Below are 22,421 nucleotides of genomic sequence, written 5' to 3' on the forward strand. Positions count from 1 at the left end.
AACTTAATGAGACTCTTCCATAAAACCTCTACCAGCTGAGGAACTGAGCTTAGAAGTCTATGCTTTGCTCTAAGGTATAATGATTTGCTTCTGTGAATGGTCTCCACTGATAAAACCAACTACACATCCTCCACAAGGTGTGCTCTTTTGGCACCACTACCACTCAAGGAGCCTATTGTCTTGTATTTTTTTAAAAGAGGGTCTCACATTTCCCAGGCTGCCTTGGAGCTCACTATAAAGCTTAGGAAGAAGAATGCCCTGAAGTTCTGATCCTCCATGTTTTCTCCCTAGTGCTGGGAAAGGCATGTGCTGCCAATCTCCATATCCAGTTTATATGCAACTGGGGGCTTTGTGCATGCTAGGAAGGCATTCTGTCAACTGTGCTAGAGCCCCAGCGTAAGATCTTTTATCCATGTCAAATTATGAGTCCATATAACCAATATAGAACAAATATTAACAGAGTTAAAATGAATGACAAAATAAACACATGCATTTTAATCAACCTATTGACATTTTACTATAAAGTATAAATATTTGTTGTATGCCCCCCCCCAAAAAAAAACAAACCCATGCTGTTTTATGTTGCTGGTGAGAGAATATAAATTTGATACTTCTTTTTGGCTTTTGTTTTTCAAGATAGGGTTTCTCTGACTAGTCCAGGCTGTCCTGGAATTTTCCCTGTTGACCAGGCTGGCCTTGAACTCAGAGCCACGTGCCTCTGCCTCCAGAGTGCTGGGATTCAAGGTGTGTGCCACCATTGCCCAGCTTAATGTGATACTTTCTTAACTGTGCTCTGGGTCATTGGAAGGAAAAGGTCAATCTAGACATGTCTATAAGTAGCACAGACCAAACACAGACCAAATCTTGCTTTTTTTTTTTTTTATGACAATGGTGCTTCAACACACCAAATGCATTTCTGAACGCATGCACCTTGTTTGTCTTTAATAACGAGAAATAGCAACTTAGAGAGTTTTGAAAAATAATTATGGGGCAATAACATCATCGTGAAATTCTGCCTCCTGCTTCCTGTATTTGACCTGTTCACTTTGCAGATGAGCACTGGGATAAGAGACAAATGTTACCTCACAGCTCAAGTTATAGATGAGTAAAGGAGTACGGATCCAATGTTACAGCCTTCTACAATATGTGCACATTTCTTTCAGCAATTATTAATGAAAACCATGAGGAAAGCAACATTAGACATATAAAAATATAAAAAAAAAACCCAAAACAAAAACAAAACAAAACAAAAACCCAACAACAACTGGAGATCAACAATACCCACAAACACGGAAAAGAATAAAACCAGTTCTGGACATGACAGAGAAGATGGCAGATGGTGTAAATTTTCCACCACCCTCCACAAATAAATTGGCGTTATTCAAACAGGATGCAACCAAGTGGGGAAAAGAAGCAATGGAGCAAATCACAACACAGAATCATCTGGAATAAGCAGTTATGGAGATAAGCCACATAGAGGAATTCATCTCTTACTTGCACAAGTATCTCGAAGGGTTTGACAGGTCTTTCACCATGAAGCACTCGCCACCATTCACACAAAAAGTTTTCTCCTTCTCTGCACACTTTACAAGATGGCTGGTCCCCGTTGTGGATGTAGACGTGGCTGGATAGGGGGAAACAAAAAGAAGGGGAAAGTTTGACACTTTGTTCTGTAAAGAGAATCGCCACTGTGATGAAATAAAATTCCATCTCTAGCAAGGCTCAAATGTGATGATATCAGATCCCACCAACAACAGGAATTTCTAATAACAATAACTGATACAATCATTTATTTTGGCCATTATATTTTATGTTTATGTTCGTTTTAGAATGAACTATGCATTTTAGACAACTGAAAACCACGTATTTGATTGCCAACATGCTTTGGAAGAAACAGACAGTTGGATATCTCTAGAAATGTACAACCTGCTGTAAGACTCATCTATTTGGAACCGAAACTAGAAACAAGTCATCCTTTGGTTTATCAGATCTTCATGTGGTAACTTGACATTTACTTCTCCAGCCTGACAGTCTTATGGAAATAAAACTGAAAATGACAGCTGGACCACTGAGTACTTACACTAAAATGAAACCAAGTACCCTGTCCTGCAGCTCAAGGGCATTCAGCATCAGGGCCTCCCCTCCCCTTCCCATGGCTGTGAAGAATGTGGCAGGGCTTAGTGTCAAACAGTATTCACCACTTAGATATCAATCAGGATAAGAAGCATCAAGTCAGTCAAGATTCTGTCTACTTTTTCAGGAAGAAAATCTATTTTGAGATGAAATTTTTATCTTATCTACTGACTTATTTCCATAGATTTTTAAATCCCTTGTCTCTTATCACTTCTAGTTTATTACTTGTGTGGGTCAATACTCCTCTGTACATTGACTTGACCCACCATGTATGATTTTTCCCATTTTATTCTGCTTTGATTTTTCATTTGTTTCCAAATCACATATTGTTATTATTTTAAACCAAATTTCTTCTACTCTTTTATTTTCATTCTTCCTGACCAGAATAGTCAACATCTTGATTATTCAGTTTCTGATTTCCCATACCCTTTCTTCTTTCCCACTCTCCTGCGTACAGCACATTGGGGACCACAACTTTTAGAAAGAAAAATGAAGGAGAATCAAAACCACTTGAACTTAAAAGAGTGATCTCATTCAAATTCCTTCTAGACATCTTTAGTCCTGACTCTCCTAAATTTCTCATTCAGAAAACAGGGGTGATGCCGACCATAGAAAATGTTTACAGAGATTATATGCATTCTAGGTAAAAAATTAGTGGGTGAGTGGGAAAAATTGCTATTTTCTTATTTAGCAATCAGTATTTAAAAACAACAACAACTTGACAAAGGGGCTGGAAGCACACTTCCATGGTGTAGCATTTGCTAACCTGTAACACCGAAAGGAAATGTTTAACATTGGAAATCTGAGGACTTAAATGATTTGTACTGCTACTCATATCATTACTGTGGATAATTAGGAATTTGGACAACTGACTAATTTTTGTGGTGTGGAGCATTAAACCAGGGACATCCACATGGTAAGTAGGTGTTCTAGCATTGAGCTACATCATTTCTGGCCTAAGTCAATTTTGTACTTAGTTCAATAAAAGGCCTTTTTCATAATGTCACTAAATGTAGCCTTTAGACATCTACAAACCTAAGCTTGGTGATTACCCACCTACTATCAGCTATGTTAAAAGAATCTTTATTACAATGAGGGGAATGTAATTTGGTTCATAAAATCATGGCAGAGAACATTTCTATATGTCACACAGCATATCCTTTTAACCAAACAATATGTCTTCATGCAAAAAATGGTTCGTGAACATGTGTTAATTTTTAATCCATGGCAACTCCTTTTAACTGATGAGGAGGAAGGCTGCTTTAACTCAGGTGCTGACAGCATTCCACTTATTAACAAATTCGGTTGGGTGTCCTTCCTGCCCCCACACCCCAATAAGTGTATGTACCACCTCCACTGAGTTGTCACCACACTTTCCTGCACAAAAGTGCTGACCCACGAGCAGTCCCCAGTGGTATCTGAGTCCCTAACATGTGGCTAAGGATGTCCTTTGTCCATTTGAGTAGCCCACTTGGAAGGCTCTTTCAGAATAAATCCTATGGAAATTACTAAAACCAAAACCAACAACCTCCACAAATGAACATAATTATACATAAATTATAAATGAACAATAAAAATAGGCCATGATACAAGCCAAAGACAGATATATCACCCTTATTCCTTGGACTTGCTGACCTTGTGGGATTATCAAAATAACTAATAAATGCACATTAAAACAACAACAACCAAGAAGCACAGTATCCTTTGACTCTTAAAAATATTTCTCCCTAAAGTGATTTTTCTTTTATAAAATTGTCCCAAAGTATGCAGCCCCGACACATTCCACTGGCAAAGTTCTTAGATCATTACTTAAAGGTAGTAATGGGACATTTGATAGAAGCTAATTGCTGGAAATGAGGTAGCCGCGATCTCACAGTCGTGGCTCTTGTGCTTAACGCTTTTATCCACAGGCAGCATCGAAAACATCATGAATTGTAAAGTGGCAATTAAATCCCAAGTGATGCGCAGCGTGAACTGACTGGATACAGCTGCTCTGAAGCAAGGGCCAAACTCTAGAATAAGCTGCAGTTGTCAGAAGAGCTTGCCAGAGAGACGGCGCTACGCACACTCTGTGGATTTCTGCCACCTTTTCTCTTCTTCTTGGTTGAAAACGATATGCTGTCAGTTTATTCATTTCATAGTGGTAGCCTTGCCCTTTGGCTTCTACATGCATATTGATAGGTCACAGGCCATTTGATAATGCTGCCCGCCAAAACAATGAAGCAGAAAGAACAGGACTTACACACCAAGTCACATGAACAGCCTTCTTTTTGAAGGGAGCTAGAAGGAAATACTAAGGACCGTAGGGATAATGTATTTCAATACACAAATGATGTTCTGTGCAGAGGTGAGCTAGATTCCACTCAGTGCTGATTACATCCATGGACTTCCACTTTGTGAGCAGTTTGTCATAATGTGGGTGTTAGCTTTTACTTAGTGTTATGAATGACAACTAAGAACAAAACTGGCTGGGCTAGCCCATGCACACCTCTAATCACAGTAGTAGGGCAGATTAAATGGTAAGAATAGGAACTGAAGACCAGTTTGAGCTACAGAATGAGACTGTCTGAACAAATACACATGAATAAGTAGGACTTGGTGGTTCTTATGTTGACTGTGTCTATGAATGCTTCAACCCAAATGCACTTTCCATGGTGAGTTAGCAAATAATATGCAAGGAGAAAAAGCATAAATAAGGTAGTAACACACTGCCAGAGACTATATGGGTTATGGCAATATAAGTCAAGGATACTGATCATTCCCAAGGAAGGGGACATTTCTCTGCCTTAATAATAGGATTTGGAAACCAAAACCAGTATTTAAGGGCTAGAAAAGAAGTCCTTGTGTATATGATAAGATTCCTTTGATTCCTTTCTTCTCTCCTTCTTCCCCTTCTTTTCTGAATCTGTCCTTTCATCCCTCACTGCCTGCCCATCACATGTATAGGTAATGGTCATAAATAAAGTTGACCATCGCCAGTGTCCCTTGAAAGGAAACTATGTAGTTAAGCCGCTGAGCAATGAATAGTGCCACTAATAATGTGGAGAAGCATCAAGCCCAGGCCTCAACGGTGTCAGTGATTGGCAGACTTGTACCCAAAGGGCTGTTCAGTTAAACTCAGCAGCAAAAGCAAGATGGAGAGGGCTGTTATGAAGTTTGCTACCAGATTTTTTTTCTGTTGTAGCACTGCACCCAGATGGGTGTCACTGACTCGTCACTGGTGCATAAACACTGGACAAAGAAAAGCAAAACATATTTTCTGTTCACTCTGGAATTCCGTAGTTTCTTGGGGAATGTGATGGGGGGGGGTTAGTTTGCAGTAGAAGTCAATGAATAACTGTAAGGCATTCAGTAAACACAGACAGTCCTACTCTATTGTAACTGTTTGCCAAGAATTCAGAACCAACCCGTTAATTTGTTTTACATAATAAAACTGATGAATGAGTCAAGAATAAAAATTGAATCACTTTTCAATATGATTATTTTCTACATTCAGTATTTACACAATTCTGTCATGTTCCTGCCTGCAGTTCCACATTATAAAAACTAAATACACTTACACTATCATAAATTAGTATAACCATTTAAATACTGTAAACTATTTTATTTTACTTTAAGACAAGGTCGCATTACCTTGCCCAGGTTAACCTAGAATTCTGGATCCTCAGCCTTGTGGCTGGGATTATAGGTGTCATGGCCGAGCTTTATAGTAGTATAAAGTCCACATGATAGGAAACACAAAACAGCTCTAATTTGTAAGGTGAGTTTTGAGCATTACACTACCGAATACTTTTGTAAGCACACTGATCAACATCTGAATAACAATTTGGTGTTTTCTACTCCTTACTAAGAATTTTTTTTCTTGGAAGCATACACGTTTTTCCACAGAGTAGCTCAAGATAAAGCAAAAGTAATGCTGGGCAGATGGTTCCCTCTCTCCCTGGTTTTAAACACTGTTTTCCTCGTCAGTAAAGCAGAAGGACAGCACCAATGGATTAAGACCATGGTACAAATGCACACCTCTGGGAAAATATCAGGCCAGCTTCCTTGAACACATAGCAGGAGTCAGGTGGAGTAACAACGCAAACTCAAGAGCAGCCACGTCACGAGGCTCTGTCCTTCCTGAGGGACAGTGTGTTCAAGGCACTTTTTACTGATTTACTTGTGGAAAATTAAGTAAGCATGAGGTTTTTCTCAATGAAATATATAAAGCTTTTTTAAAAAAATTCCTATACAAAGCAGGCAAACTACAAAATGAAAGTTTTGAACCTTACCTGTATCTTCAATGCTTATGTATTTAGAAATCTGCATGCTTTACCGATCTTTCATATCCTGTTATATTTGTTGCTGTTATTTGTTTGTTTTTAAGCCCAAACCCCTTCAAATTATTATCCTTGTCTAGAATACTATCGGGCTCCTCTGCTGGATGCACTCTGTACTGCTGCTTAGACGGCTCTCCAGGCTGAAGCCCTCTGGACCAGAAGCCAAACAGGAAGAGCTCTGATGCCCTGTCCACGTGGCTTCCCTCTACAGTAAGGGGATGGTAAGAGCAGTCATTAGCTCTCTACAGGAAAAGCCAGAGCCACATTAGAACCACAGAAGCACTGTCATTCTGGGTTGGCAATTTTTTTTTCGACATGTAATTCAATCCTTTGCTGAATAGCATATAGGTCCTTGTAAAGGAGAAAATTTCCTGGAGGAGATAAGAGACACTCTTGGATCTAGGAGATTAGCAGAGGCCATAATGCACCTGAAAGGACTCCCAGCTCCTGGGAGCTCTAGCTTAAACAAATTGGTGCTGGGTAGGCCTGGACTGGCTTCCTAAGAAAAGACTATTGGCTTTGTAAAGAGACTGTAGCTTTGCTGTTGCAACTGCCCAGCCAAAGACACTCTCCTTTACTTGGAAAAGCTGTGACATCCTCCAAGATATTTGTGTCACTGAGACATAGTCTAAGCAGTTGTAGAATAACATGATTAGACTGTCTCAAGAATAAAATGTGCTGTCAGGGAAAAACAGCAACTTGTATATTTGAAAAATAGCCTTTCCTGGCAATTGTGTTGCCATACACAAGTAATAGTCATAACTAAAGCTGCTAGAGCTAAAAATTCGAAGGCTGTAAGATTGTATGCATGGACAAAACACAGATCGGTTATGACTCACTTGCTCTTATGTTGACCATGTGTATGACTGCTTCTTCACTGAGCTTTGCTAAAGAAGCCACAAGAAAGCAGAGAAGTAAGCATTGTTCACTGGTACAGTCTTTGCCTAGAATGTGCAAAGCCCTGGGTTCTATCCCCAGCCCTGAAAAAGACAAGGCAGGTCAACACAGGAGCAAAGAGAAGCTACAATGAGGAGAGGAGATGAGAGGAGGGGAGGGGAGGGAAGAGGAGAGGAGAGGAGAGGAGAGTGAGGAAAGAGGAGAGAAGACAATAGGGTTAGAAAAGAAAACTTCATGAGACCATGGAAAATGGAACCAGAAGTTTCAATAGTAAACTACATTAACTCCCCCCGCATGGACTCAAGGATTACATCATAAACTAGGGAAGTTTAAAAGTTTTCAGACACTCTACAAGGTGGCAATTTATCTAAAGAACAAGTTGACACAAAAAAATCCAATGGAGATTAACTAGCTAACTGCTGGATGTGTGTTTGGGTACCATTTAAACTCACATAGCATGGAAGGACCAGAAAGGACCTTAGTATATTTTATAGCATCCTGTATTTTAAAAGAGGATATAAGTCATCTCAAAAGAGTAGATGGTTCTTCAGTCTTTAACAATAATACCCCAGCTAAGAATTCACAAATGTACACAGAGGCTGGCTACCCTGGGTCACACAAATGTAGGAGGCACAGTTTGTGTTTTGTTTCAGTGAACCTACTTTAGGGCTGAAGGGGGGCATTAAGATGATTTTTAGATATTTTTCTCCTTTAAAAGCCCTGAGAAGCACCTAATAGTATTTCTTCCTTTCCAGCAGAATGAGAAGTAACCTTTGGATGTTTTTCCTCATAAAACAAAATTAAACACACACACACACACACACACACACACACACACACACACACACACACACACACACGGAAGACAGACCAAGGTCATCTGTAGCCGAAGAGAAAGCCCATTCTAAGTTCCCAGCAGTTGCTAAGCAAATTACTTGGTGTTATTAGACAGTGTTATCCTTAGAAAAATAAGATTGTCGGCAAAGTTATTTTTCAAATATACAAGTTGCCATTTTCCCCTGACAGCACATTTTATTCACGACATAGTCTAATCATGCTATTCTACAACTTAGACAACGATATCTCAGTGACACAAATGTCTCAGAGGATGTCACAGCTTTTCCAAAGAAACAGAGAGTATCTCTGGGTGACTGGCTTCGAGAAATGACAACAGGAAAAGCATAGTTTCTTTGCAAAGTCAATAGATTTGGGTTTTGTTTGTTTGTTTTGTGTTTAGTTAGGAAACCAATTCCAGAAACATGACTCTGCTATATATTTTTGAGAAACCACTAAAATCTTGTGAGTATAAGCTTTGCATACCCAGAATTTCAGGCTGTCCCCTGATTATTTTCCCATTAGTATATATTCTAAAAGAGTACAGTCTCAGACTAACTGGCTACAAAGCCAACAACAGCAGCCCATCTGACTGGTGTACTTTGGTTTATTTCTAGATCTTGCCACACTAAATGATGAAGGTACACCTTCTTTACTCTGCATTTTCTACCATGATCAATTTGGTTGATGGAGAAGGCCATGCCAATGTAGGGAATATTATCTTGCCATTGTCCAGGCTAGCCAAAATTTTTAGCAGCAACAGAACAAATCAAAACAAAACAGGTGAACTTGCAGCAATGATCAAGGATTCAGTTATTCAACCAGCACTGGAATTAACATTCGACATTTAATGACAGCGGCTAATTTATTCATCTTCTGAAATGTGTTTGGAAATAAAAGCAGATGAAAGGTCAAAAAGAGAGAAACCCTGAGGTAGGTTCATCTTTCTATTCAACACATTTAAACAAAGATCATGGCATATCAAAAAATAAAAGCAATGTAGTCATTTTAATAGCTACTGAATCAGCATTTAATGAATAAAGTCAATATCTGTAAAATTGTCAAGCATTCTTCTCCACCTCCAAATTTTAATCTTAATTTAATCAAATATTTCCATGTAGGTAAAAAAGAACAGGAAAGGAGCTGGATCAAAGGGACACACTCAAAGCTACCGTGACTGGGTATGACCAGTGAAAACCCCTTAGCATAGAACTCTACAGCATGGACCACCTGAATTCCTGAAGAGCAGAAAGGCAGGTAGGAATAGGAGAGCCACAGTTATAGGCAAAGAATGAAAGAAGAGAAAAACCCAACATTAAGCACATAAGAATCAAGAGACATCAGCCAACCAAGCTGTGTGAACCTCATTTGGAAACTAGCTTCCAGAAACTGTTATAAATGTGCTTATAAGAGAAGGTCCAATCACCATGTAAATAACTAATAATACTTAGCACTGCCACCAATTTGTGTTTGTGTAAGATGTTTCCTGGATATGTTTAAAAACAGCATATTCCTTATCTTCCAAAAATATAAATATGTATATATTAAATGATCAGATGTCAGAGATCTGATATCAGGTAGTGTGAAGAAAGGGCAATCACGGGACTAAGATGATAACTGTGGCATGGATGCTGGCTATATGGATATTTTTTATACCATTCCCTGTGTTTTCATGAGTCATTCTTAGCCATTGTACCAGTTGGTTTTATGTCAACTTGACACAAGCTAGAGTTATCAGAGACAAAGGAATCTCAACTGAGAAAACGCCTACATAAGATCCAGCGGTAAGGCATTTTCTTAGTTAGTGATCAATGGGGGAAGATCCAGCCCATTTTGGGCAGTGCCATCCCCATCTGGTAGTCCTGGGTTCTATAAGAAGGCAGGCTGAACAAGCCATGTAAAGCAAGCCAGTAAACAGGTCCCCTCCATGGCTTCTGCATCAGCTCCTGCCTCCAGGTTCTTGCCCTGTTCGAATTCCTGTCCTGACTTCCCTCAGTGATGGACTATGGTGTGGAAGTGTAAGTCAAATAAACCCTTTCCTCCCCGACCTGTTTTGGTCATGATGTTTCACTGCAGCAACAGAAACCCTAACTACAACAGCCATGTTTAAATGCAAATTTTATACGATACAGCTATTTTCAGTGTTGGTGGTTGGTGGTTGAACTCAAGGTGTCATGCATGAAAGGCAGATACTCTTAGCACTGAGATACATCCTAGCCCTATAGAGTGGATTTTAAATATGTGCTTATTGTACCTTGAGTATAAAAAATACAAACAATTGATTTTATCTTTTCAGAACACACTTTCTTTTTCTTTATAAAGTAAATAATACTCAGCACCATGTGAAAGAATTTACTTTTGGCCAACAACCTAAATGGTATGTAATACTAACTCTTGTAGGGAGGATGTTTCCATTATTGAGAAGGACAAGTAAGATCATGGCTATCTTTATTATTAGCCAATATTTATGCATTTGAATTTGAATCAATGCAGTTGGTAGGAATCTAAAAAATGCTGATAGAAAACGAGAAGAAAAAGTCATTCCTTGACAACATATGTGTTTGAAAACTAATCCTGGTTAACAAGAAAACCCACTGAAATAAACTATTCACTCTAGTCAAAAGGATAAATTATGCCATTTGCTATGAATCTAATAACATATGTAAAGGGTAGGGATATGGTGATGTATTAGGAGCAATGAGGGCCTGTGGCTACGTGAGAAGAATACACTGTTAAACAAATAAGAGAGCACATCTGTGGATGTGAGAAGGCAGTGTCGTGTTCAGTGAAAGAAGTCCACCTTAGCTAGCACAGAGGTTACAATAAAGACATGAAGAGAAAAAAGCTATAAAACAATGAAGCATCCATAGCACAGGCACCCTGACACTCCTGGCTGGAATTAATGTCCAGTATGCAGATGACCGAGAGACTCTGAGTGAGGTCATGATTAATAAAATTGATGATCTACCCTGGAATCGTTGAGGGAGGAGAAAATAGACGAGACCGTCAGCAACAATGTCATTCCAAAGGTCCGGGTGTGAAAGAATTCAAGTGAGCAAGATAATGACTGGGAAGGGTACAAGTCAATTAGGAAACAATAATACTCTGCAGTTTTTTATTGTGGTGTTGGGGCTATAACCCAAAGGTCTCACACAAACCTTTTGTATTTATATGTTAAAGTCAGGAGCTAAATATCAGAATTCATTCATATTTTGACTTGTATTCCTCCTCTTGCTAAGCCATTCAAATGCCTAATACATTTTCTCCTTACTCTTTACACATGAAGGAAATGCCTGCCACGCTAGTAGACAAAGGCATGTGGGATTTTTCTCAATATTTGATGTCCACTGGTGAAACTTAAATGTCTGTTACCACCTGTCTGTTGGTATAAAAGACTTGATTAAGAACAGATGATACTGGGGGAGGGGGGGGGGCTGTAGCTCAGTGGTAGAGTATAGGAGGAACATGCATGAGGCTCTGGGATCAATCCCCACATATATACATGTATACCACCCCCCCAACACAGGATAGTATCATAGTTGGCCTAATATCATTCATTACATACATTGCTAAGAGAGTAACATTTCAATGACAGAAAATTGCTTCTGATGAGGATTTTAAATCTTGAGTGTTTTGTGATTTGTATCAAGGAGGACCAAGACAATAACTCAAAAATGGTTCTGGAAAGACAGATATAATGCTCCAAGTATTTTAACTTTGAGACACATCTCTAGAGACAATAGCAGTTTCAGGCAAGAATCCTGGATAATATTTATTAGAATACTTGTCCTTCTAGCACAAAGAAAGTATGCCTCTCTAAAACACTGAATATATACTGCTACGAGCCAGTTAACCAAACAGCTGCAATTCTGTACTCGTGTGATAGCTGTGGACATAAACAGCCAATTTCTGTTTCACTGGACACATTTTCATCGAGAAGGCCAAAGGTTGTTGCTTATGAAGGAATAGAGCAGTAACGATGTGTCCTACTCTGTCACACTTGGCTAACTTCAGGCCACACATTTCCCCACAATTCCCAGGAGTTCCTCTTTTCTAGGTTTGTGATCAGTGAAGTAAAACACCTCACCCTGAAATAGGATGTGCTATTGGATGTGTATCTACAATATCCAGGCTCCTGGCATAAAATCTACATAACCAAACATCATGGAAATCGAAATCGAGCCATTTCAAGACTGTAGCAACATTTCACCTGTGACCATCATGAAAAGGAGGTTTCAAGAAAAAATATACAATATAGTTTTCAAAGCTTCACTTCAAAAAACCTATTTCTCCTTTGTCCTGTCCCTCAGACCTCCTCAACAAAGGACTAGATGGTCCCATATTTAGTTAATAATAGGTCTTGTTTCTCTTAAGATACAAGGTTACAGATAGAGCCATGGAAAGGTAATGTTACAGGTAATACTTGTATTGTTTCAGGGGAAGGGACAAAATGATAAGCGGACTCTGAATGCATCATGTCTGAAAAAAAATGTCCTTAAAACATGTGCCATGGCTGCGAGACTGTGTGTGCAGAGGTGTGTCTGTATTCGTGGACATGTTGTATATGCTTTCATTTTTTCGGGGCCTGCACCCCCAAAATCAGTCACCTGTTTTCCCACTGTGGGCACTAAGCTCTGTTCAGTGGAGGGGAAGCAAATGACGGCACAGGAGCTTCAATGCATATCTGAAGTTTTAGGATCCCACAGAGAAATCTACATAAACACACTCCTTTCCTAATTCATACCCTGTTTTTGAAAAACCAGATCTGTATGTTTAACATCTTATTCTCACCAGCCAGTGGCTGGAAACTCTACAGGTAAAAGCAGTACTGAAAGTGGCCACAGTGAAACACATTCTAAAGGGTTGGTAGAAGGTCTGGCTCAATTTGCCTGGCTCCATCCCTGCTATGCCAGAAACAGGCCATGTGAGTCTGTATATCGGTCTCTAGTTATAATTTATTAGTTTTTTTTCCTGTTAGCACTCCATTTACTTGGACTAATAAACTACTTCCAACTCCCAAAGCCATAGTAACTCTAAGGGGCTGAGATCGTCCCTTTCTTTTAGGATATAAATCATTGGTGGGGGGTAGATAGAAAGACCTTTGCTCTTCCTATTCATTTCTAAAGGGCTTCATGCCCTGACACTGACCAGGAAAGAAATGCTGAGCAGAGATCGTGACTGTCCAGCATACTGAGAGAAGCATGCTCTACAAATCCACCTGAATCCAAAGCAATCAGCATCAATCCTGGGCTGTTTACTTGCCAATTCATTCCTTAGTTCCCAAACTGTTTTGGAAAGGTTGAGTGTGTTCAGTACAAATTGGCCACTTATTCAAAAGCATTGTAAAAGATTTTGCAATACATCTAGTAGAATCTGAATTTCTTGTTTAGGTCACATAGGCCTGGCAAAACCTGGTATGTTCGGTGTTACATTTGGGGTGGGGGTGGGGAAATGTGCAGGTCGAGGTCTGTTCCAGACCATAGTAACCAGTGACTGCCATACCCAGGGCACTTGGGAGCAATTTATCCTTCAAAGCCCTCTAAGGAAAAGTACAGACTACCAGTAGGCTCTGGTGACATTTCTAAACCAAAAGGAAGTCTTAACAGGAAGATAAGATTGCCAATAAGAAGGTAGATTTGACTCTATTCTGATTTCTATGTGACACCTCCATTAGGAGTCCTTCCTTTTGCTGGGGGAGAGGCAGTTTGGCCCATAGCACTTGGGAAGCAGAGGCCAGTAGATCTCTGAGTTCAAGGCCAGCCTGGTCTACAGAGAGAGTTCCAGGACAGCCAGGGTTGCACAGAGAAACCCTGTCTCAAAAAAAAAAAAAAAAAAAAAAGAATAAAACAAAAAAGAAAAAAGAATCCTTACTTCTAAAAAAGAAAATTGCAGAAGCACATTTTTGTTGAGAGAGCCGGAGAGTTGTCTTCATTTCATACCTCTTTGGTGTTGGATAGTCAGCTAGAGCGAAGTGGTTGTCTCTTATGGACATCTGCCATGGGGAGGAGACTCATTACCTTGTAAGTGAAGAATCGATGTTGCAAACCAGCTACTGCTGTAACTGATTGCTTCTCAAAGTCTGGAGAACAGAGAGGAACTCATCCACTGTTCTACGGAGGCTGCACAGTACCAAGAGTTAGTGAGATGAAAGGAGACCCAAGTTACTAGACAGGTGTTGAAAGACTTCACAGCGGTCTTTCCTTCCTTCTTCTTTCAAACCGCTTTCTGTTAAAACAGGTCATCAGACTATCAAGTGTGCATGGGCTTGTAGCTCAAGTATGGGGAAACTAATTCCCTCCTTTGTGTATGAATACATTTGTGTGCATATATGTGTGTATGTGTGTGCAAACGTGTGTGTGTGTGTGTGTGTGTGTGTGTGTGTGTGTGTGTGTGTGTTAAGTGTACTTGCCTAATTATGGCTTTCCCTTAAAAATTCAAACTAGTTTGCTACTCTGTCTGTCTGATTATTCATTTATTTATTTATTTATTTATTTATTTATTTATTTATTTATTCATTTATTTATTTAGTAGAAATGACAGGCACTGATGGATTCTTTGGGGAATAGGATGTCAGGTACCTTATCTTAAACTATGTCTCATCATTCCAGAACAATTTATTTTCCTAAAAGTAGGAAAACACCAAGACATCCCAGGAACTTCCGAGTTTTGTTTTCTGGACTTTTTATTTGTTTACTTCTAGTCAGTTAATATTAATTTATCATTTAATCAAAAACAATTTTAGCTATAGGAACCTAGGTGGTTTATTTGGCATGCTCACAGAGACTCCTACAGAACATATGGTCATGCACATTTTAAAGTTTTCTTATAAATAAGAGGAAGGAAAACAAAAAAAAAAAAAACAAGAATCACTCTGATGCTGGCCATGGGGGCACAAGTGAGAGGCAAGCGTGGCTGTGTGAAATGCTGCCACTTCTTAATACACAGTCAGTGAACATCAAGTTCAAGTCAGAACGTGTAAGGCAATTCAGACTGTCAGCTTCTTCACGTCTAAGGTTAGGGACACACAGGAGAGAGAGCCTTCAACAAGAAGAGCTTTTTGATACTGAGAGGTAGCTAGCCACTCTTCCTTTGGCTTGTTCTCCTCTGTGGAAAGAACACACACAGTCTGCAGAGTGCTGCCAGATGGGGAGCCGCTACAGTCTATGGAAAATCATAACTTCAAGTCTTGATATGAGGTTGAAACTGCCATACTAAACAGCAGCATACTGGCAAGGGTCGCTGTGGAGTTGAAAATGTTTGACGACATTTTATCCACTGAGCCAGCAATGTGGTCTACACGGCTGAGTCAGACTAGAGACAGGTAACCGTGAGTACATGCAAAGGACAAAAACATGCTTCAGCAGGAACTGAGCCTCTCAATAGTGAGACTAGTGCTAGAGGACAATGGTGACCATTCTAGTGACCCTGAGAAGGAAGTCACGAATGATCTAATTCTTAAGATAAGGGATATGTCCAAGCCAATAAAATTTTCTATTTTACAAGAAACTGTGACTAGCCATTGCATGAGGTCAGAACAAAGTTCCAATTGTGCTTAGATCACAGAACCACAAGAACAGAGGTCCAGACAGAAGGAATCTATTGCTATCATGAGTTCATACACTGAGGGCTTAACCACGGCTACCCTGGCAGGCCAGGAATGTTTTATGATTCAAGTAACAAAGAGAACATGCTCCAATGCTTAGCTAGCTTGATGGCTTGGTGAGGTAAGAACAACACGGTTGACATCAGGGGACAAACGACCATCTTACTAAGGTCAATATAGACCTTTCTTAACGCAAGGTAAGAATTTATATGCAGACTTTGTAACCCACCAGGCATAACTTATCAAAAAGACTAATTATTAACAAATATTCAAATACTGAATTAACAGGCACAGTTGCTGCCAAATGGACAAAGGTGTGCTCAGTTACTTCCAATGTCTTCTGCTGAAGATAGTTAGAGGGATAGACAATCCTGTTTGCCATCCTGTCAAAGGCCACTATTAGACTCTTTACAATCTCCCCCAAGGATATCATTTCATCCAAATGGAAATTACTTTTACAGTGAAGGAAGGTCAGAGTGAATTTGGATCAGATGCCATTACAACCCTGTGACAGATACTCTCCTGCTCCATGCTTTCACATGCTACAAACGGAGTCTAGAAAATACGCTGCCTGGGATGTAGTTTCTCCAAAGCACAGAAAGTCCCAACAAGCAGCATCAGTACAGGCTCTGGAAGAGAATTAGGAGGAAAACATCCACAGGACATTCATTTTTTATAGCAGTGCATCCTGTCACCTGACATCCAAACTCAAGTGAGGTGTTCTACATTCTGCCAACCTTCTGGTGACTCCAAACCCTTCCATCTTCCTCTCTTCTACAGAAGAAATAGGATGACTACTTCCTAATAACCCCATTTCTAGGATAGAAGCAACTACAAACTATATTCTGAGGCAAGCAAAAGCACTTTAACAACACTCACGAGCCCCAAGTTTTAATGGGCATGCTATTTGCTAAGTACTAGAATTAAGGTAACCTGGCAGCAAGGTCAAGGGCAGGTGACATGAAATTGGAAGTGAAGAGGGACGATACTTTGTGACTGAGTACTCTGGACCATCTTATTTTGTTTTAAGCTTTCCTTTCTATAGCTCAAACACTTTTATAGGCCTGCACTGGGGCTTAACTTTATGGTGTAACATTGGCTTCCCAGGGTCATTTCTTCTGCTCACACTAGTAGGTAATATGTGAGCTAGAAACTGTGAAGGTGCAGCTCTAGCTCTCTTTCTGGTCCCCCAACTCCCTTCTGTAGAAGAAACATTCAAATGAAATGCAGATGTAGATTCATGCCATAAACATTCTTCGCCAAGACAAAAACTGAGACTCATTAATAACTGTTCTGTGCCAGGTAGTGTGGCATTTTAAATAACAAATCCTCACAATAAACCATAAAATAAAGAATGTTCCTTGATTTTTCACAGCTGAAGAAATGGAGGCTGAAGGAGGTTAGATGCTATTAGGCCTGTTCTCAGCATTAAAAAAAAAAAAAAAAAAAAAAAAGGAACTCCAGCAGGATATGATGGCACACACATGGAATCCCAGTACTCAGGAGGCAGAGGTAGTATGTTTTTAAGTTTGAGGTCAGATTGTACTCTAGAGTGTGTCCAAGGCCAGCTTGCACTCCAGAGTAGGGCCTCATCTCAAACCAAATAAAACAAGTAGAAACAAACAAACAAACAACAACACAAGATGAATTCCGTCCAAGGCAATTGATGCCAAGGCTCATAATGTATCCATTAAAGCATTCTGGCTCAGCATAGTTATTTCATAACTACATCTGTGACCTTGTAGTAGAAACAAGCAAACAAAAGAAAAAGTGTGGCTCTTTCTCCCCCATGTTTATGGAGATCACATTCTTCCACCTTCCAGCCAGTGATACCTATGTAACATTCCCTCTGTTTGCAAACATATTTTTAGAGTACAAGATTTAAAGCATATTACTTCTAGGTTTCACATTCTGAGTAGAAAGCAGGAGGCTAATGTTAGTCAAATCCATGCTATTTTAGTCTTAACTCTGAGCAACTGCTCAGCTCCCATTATCTAGTACTCTGCTGTTTCAGGATAGAATAGCCATGTTCTTCCGTTAAGCTTTCTTTAACTGATCCTGAATAGCTGAGTGTAAATTAGGAAAGTGACCAACCAGCTGGAATGTTATAATGGATTCTATTCAGCCTCCAATCAAATTATCCACATCTTCCTTTTAAAAACGCTTTTAAGAAAATTCAATTTTCATTTAGTGACCATTTCAAGAGTAGAAAAAATATTGCCCCTGTTATTTCTTTACAAATCCTTAGTTACAGAAATGCATGTATCTGTGAGTATATGGATAAATATAAATATGCTGAGCTATAGACACTGTGAGGACTCAGGACAGCAGGAACTGTACCAAATGAAGTGCTAAATTTAGTTATGATGCCTGTGCAATATTTAATATTTGCATAAGATCTGACTGACCTCCATTTAAAATTAATACTACTAGCTCCTCCAAAAGATGATGATAGGCACCAAAACCTGAAGGAGAAAAGGGCAAAGAATTCTGTAATCCAGGCAGCTGATTTATAGAAGATGAGAATTTATTTCCAGGGATATTTGGTGGTAGGCAGGTTCCTTTTGTTAGCTAGATAGTAGTCTTTAACATCACAGCAGCTTTTTATATCATGTAATAACTTTGCATTGTTTTCTGTTGTTGAGACAGGGTCTCAAGAGGTATCTCTGACTGGCCTGAAAATCATAGATATCTGTCTGCCTCCATCTCCTGCTACCCTCAAGAACTGTGCTGAGAATTGAGATGTACCCCACCAGGCTTCAAATGGGTAGTCCTCTCAAATGAAAGTTAAGTTTTGACTTCTGTACAAGTTTAAATGAATAATTCCTACAATTCAAAACAAATGAACAAACACCTGGCTGTTCCCAGACCTCATATATGACATCGTTCTTTTGGTTAGGTCACAAAGAAGGGTCATCTAAATAGGCTTCTCTACATGTTAATTAACCCTATAAATCAGAGAGTGAATAATAGTAAAGGACCATAAAATTGAGTAAAGAATATAGAAAACAGTTAATGTGCCTAATTTTGATTTCTAACCTCTATTCAGTAGAGATTATGTCAAAACTATTTTTTACTCAATTGAGTATGATAGTGTATTTCCTAAAGTTGACTACTGTGAAGTCATAAAATTATTCACAATTAGTTAAGGCTGGAAGGAAATGTTATTTATGAAGAAGAGAAGATACTGGAGGCATACAGCAGGACCTTTACATGATTTCTTTCAAGTTGCAACTGCCTGTGAGAAACATGACTGTAATGTTGAACTCTGTACATCCAAATGCACCATTTTAGCTTAGCATCCTTTTGTTTCCTAAAATAAGCAGTCAATTTTGAGCAGAAATGTCAAAAAAAATCAATACAAAGTAATTAGTAAGAGTGTTTAATGTCCTTGAAAAAAGCTTTGAAGGAAAAAAAAAAAAAGGAAGCTTCATCCTGGTCAACACACAGTTTTATATTTTTCTCTCCATAATAAAGCAAAAGACAATGGCTTAAATTACTTTATAGAAAATGTGTCAAGTGTTGCCCTGGGTCATACTACAGTTAGTGCCGTTGAACTGTATTATAAACCTCCACTGTAAGCTGTCCAGTAGACTACTCTCTATGCAGGCAGGGTAGCTACATCCTAGAATGTTACCAGCAACATAGAAGAAAACCCTCTTCCTACGGTGAAGCTTTACCTAGCTATTCCCATCATCTCTGAGTATTGAATCAGAAGAAAGGAAATCACATTTATTGAGCGATTTCAGCATGAGCTCATGGCATTCTCACAATAACCGAAAGCTCTGTATTATTTCCCCCACTTATCAGAAAGAAAACAGCATTTCAGAGACATGAAGGAGTTTGCCAAATTCCTACAGATAGAAAAAGGCAGAGCCAAAACTCAAATGCACATCTCTAATGAAAAAGTCCTTGCTCCTTCCAGGAAGCTAGTTAGGTATTTGAGGACTTTTTTTTTCCAATGGGAGTTCTTTAATTTGAGGACCAAACATTTTACTGAATTAGGAGAAGCTAAATCTTCATTGACATATGTAAATAAAGTGGCAGCTTATACCAACACTGGGCTATCACAGACCATTTCTCTAAAGATGACCGTGGTTCTCAAGATGGTTTGGTGACCAGAGAAGAAGGAGGTTAAGAATGCTAAGGACCAGAAGAAAGGAGAGTTTAAGGCCAGCCAGGGTGATATAGCAAGTTTGGGGCTAATATGAATTATATAGTGAGACCATGTCTTTTTTTAATGATTATATCTTTTTATTTCATGTGCATTGTTTTTGCCTACATATATGTCCATATGAGGGAGTTGGATATCTTGGAACTGGAGTTACAGACAGTTGTGAGCTACTATATGGGTGCTGGGAATTAAACACAGGTCCCCTGGAAGAGCAGCCAGTGCTCTTAACCACTAAGCCATCTCCTCAGCCCTCTGGGAATTCAGTTGAAGAAAGAGTGAAGAGAGATTACATGAGTGGGGGTGGGGGTGGGGTGTCAAGATCATGATGTGGAAATCCATGAGACAACAGAAGCAAGCTCATGGGAAATCATGAACTTTAGACTGACAGCTGTGGAACCTGCATGGGACCAGCCTAGGCCCTCTGTATATGGGAGACAGTTGTGCAGCTTGGTCTGTTTGAGGGGCCCCTGGCAGTGGGATCAGGATCTAACCCTGGTGCATAAACTGGCTTTCTGGAACCCATTACCTGTGGTGGGATATATTGCTCAGTCTTGATATAGGGGGGAGGGGCTTGGTCCTGCCTCCGCTGAATGTACCAGGCTTTGCTGACTCCCCATAGGAGACTTTACCCTTTTGGAAGAGGGGACAGGAGGGGGGGAAGCCTGGAGGGGAAGTAGGAGGAGGGATGATAGAGGGATCTATGGTTGGCATGCAAAATGAATAAAACATTTCTTAAATTAAAAAAAAAAAAGAATACCAAGGACTTCATCAGCATTACTGCTGACCATGACAACTTGAGTTATAAATGAGAGTTTCATTCAGTCTTTGTATTAAGGATAAGAAGAGTGAGTTAACCCTTCTAAACTTTATATAACTGGTGCATTATGTTTGTAGGTTTTACAGATTGCCTATGGCCACGAAAAAATAATTTCTTAATTGATGCCCTTCTAGCCTAATAAAACACCACATACTTCATGCCTATGACCTCGAAACTAGGGGGCAGGTAAGAAGGAAATGGATTCTTCCTTCTTATACAAAAAAAAATCTTTTAAATATTCTTATTTTAGATTTGGGTTAGCATTTAACGGAAAAGTCTGATTTTCTAAAAGGAAGTTGTAGCGATGATTTATTTTAACAAAAATTTCATCCCTTCTAGCAAAACTAAAATATCAATACCATGATCCAATTTGATATAATTTTATTAATAGTTGGCAAAGCATACAGTTTCAAACACACAGTTGTAGATAAGTCTTTTTTAGTATCATTTTCTATTAGAAATTCAATTATTTTAATATTTAACACAGAGATTCATCCTGATATAGAAGTATTTAGGGCATGAAATACAAGTGGGGAGTCATTGCCTGAGTGATTCCCTGTAGCAGCTCATTGCATACTCCTTTCCCTCTCCTCTGCATAATTTTCTCACTCCAGAAATTATGGACCACCGGTTTGGGGTAATGTTTGCTATGATATGAAACCAATGTATTTATCAATAGATCAGATGTGTAGACACAAATGTTTTTGAATGTATTATATCTTCTCTCTCTCTCTTGTTTATCTTGTCACTATATAAATGGGACTATTAAGTATCCTTACTGGCAAGTATGAAAACACATACATCTTCTCATTTTATTTGAGACAGTGTGATGCACAACACAGCAAGCCAAAGAATAGTTTTTGGATGATACTTGGGGACAGTAGTCTGTGCATAGAGTGGCCACGCGGTTTATTTTCTTCCTAGTTACAACTGATTAAGTACTTCAAAATGTAGTAAGTACATGCGTGTAGGAGGGCATACAGAGATTTAACTTGCCAAGGCTGTGGCTGTAGGATGTCATTAAGGAAAATCTGACAGGCATTTTTACTTGGGAATGTGAAGACTGAGAAAAAGATATTTCAAAATTCAACAATAATAAAGGCAGAGGTTGAAAGTTGGGGAATAATGATGTTTTCCTTTTATCATCTCAGCTTCTTTTAACTAGGAGGTCACATATTGATTTTACTGGCATTGCTTTGACACACTTGGTCATTAAAAGTTGTAAGTAAAATTTATTCCATTGCATTTGGATGTTAACAGAAGAAAGGCTCCAGGAAGAAATCTTTTTGTTTCTATGAAGGAGTCTTAATATCATTTGATTACTAAGTTTACAAAGTCTTACTATGAAGCTAATTTTTATGTTTCCATTCTAGTATTACGTGAATGTTCCTAAAAGGTAAAGTGTAAAGTATAGATAAGGGATATAATATATTTAAGAAAAATTGTGTCTTACTGCTGGATAATTGATACTTTTAATAAAAAATACCTAACCAGCTATTTTATATACAATAGTCCTGATTCTCTCTTTCTTCAAACAGGACATGCCCTACTTGAGAGCAGATTGCCAAGGTTTTGATGCCTATATCATTTCCACAAATATTTCCTTCCAATTGATCTTAGCTGATGGTGGGGTTGGAGGAT

The 22,421-nt window shown here is 39.1% G+C and overlaps 1 protein-coding gene across 14 annotated transcripts in view; it reads right to left on the reverse strand.

The window, feature by feature from the left end:
• Nrg1 (neuregulin 1) overlaps positions 1 to 22,421 on the reverse strand; it is a 1,050,531-nt gene that overhangs the window by 38,799 nt on the left and 989,311 nt on the right. For all 14 annotated transcript variants that reach the window (XM_037211547.1, XM_037211545.1, XM_037211549.1 and 11 more), the window contains one exon: positions 1,495 to 1,624. In XM_037211547.1, the coding sequence (XP_037067442.1) occupies positions 1,495 to 1,624 (130 nt within the window). The remainder of the gene's footprint in view (positions 1 to 1,494; positions 1,625 to 22,421) is intronic.

This window comes from Peromyscus leucopus, chromosome 17 (assembly GCF_004664715.2).
Source record: "Peromyscus leucopus breed LL Stock chromosome 17, UCI_PerLeu_2.1, whole genome shotgun sequence".
Lineage (NCBI taxonomy): Eukaryota > Metazoa > Chordata > Mammalia > Rodentia > Cricetidae > Peromyscus > Peromyscus leucopus.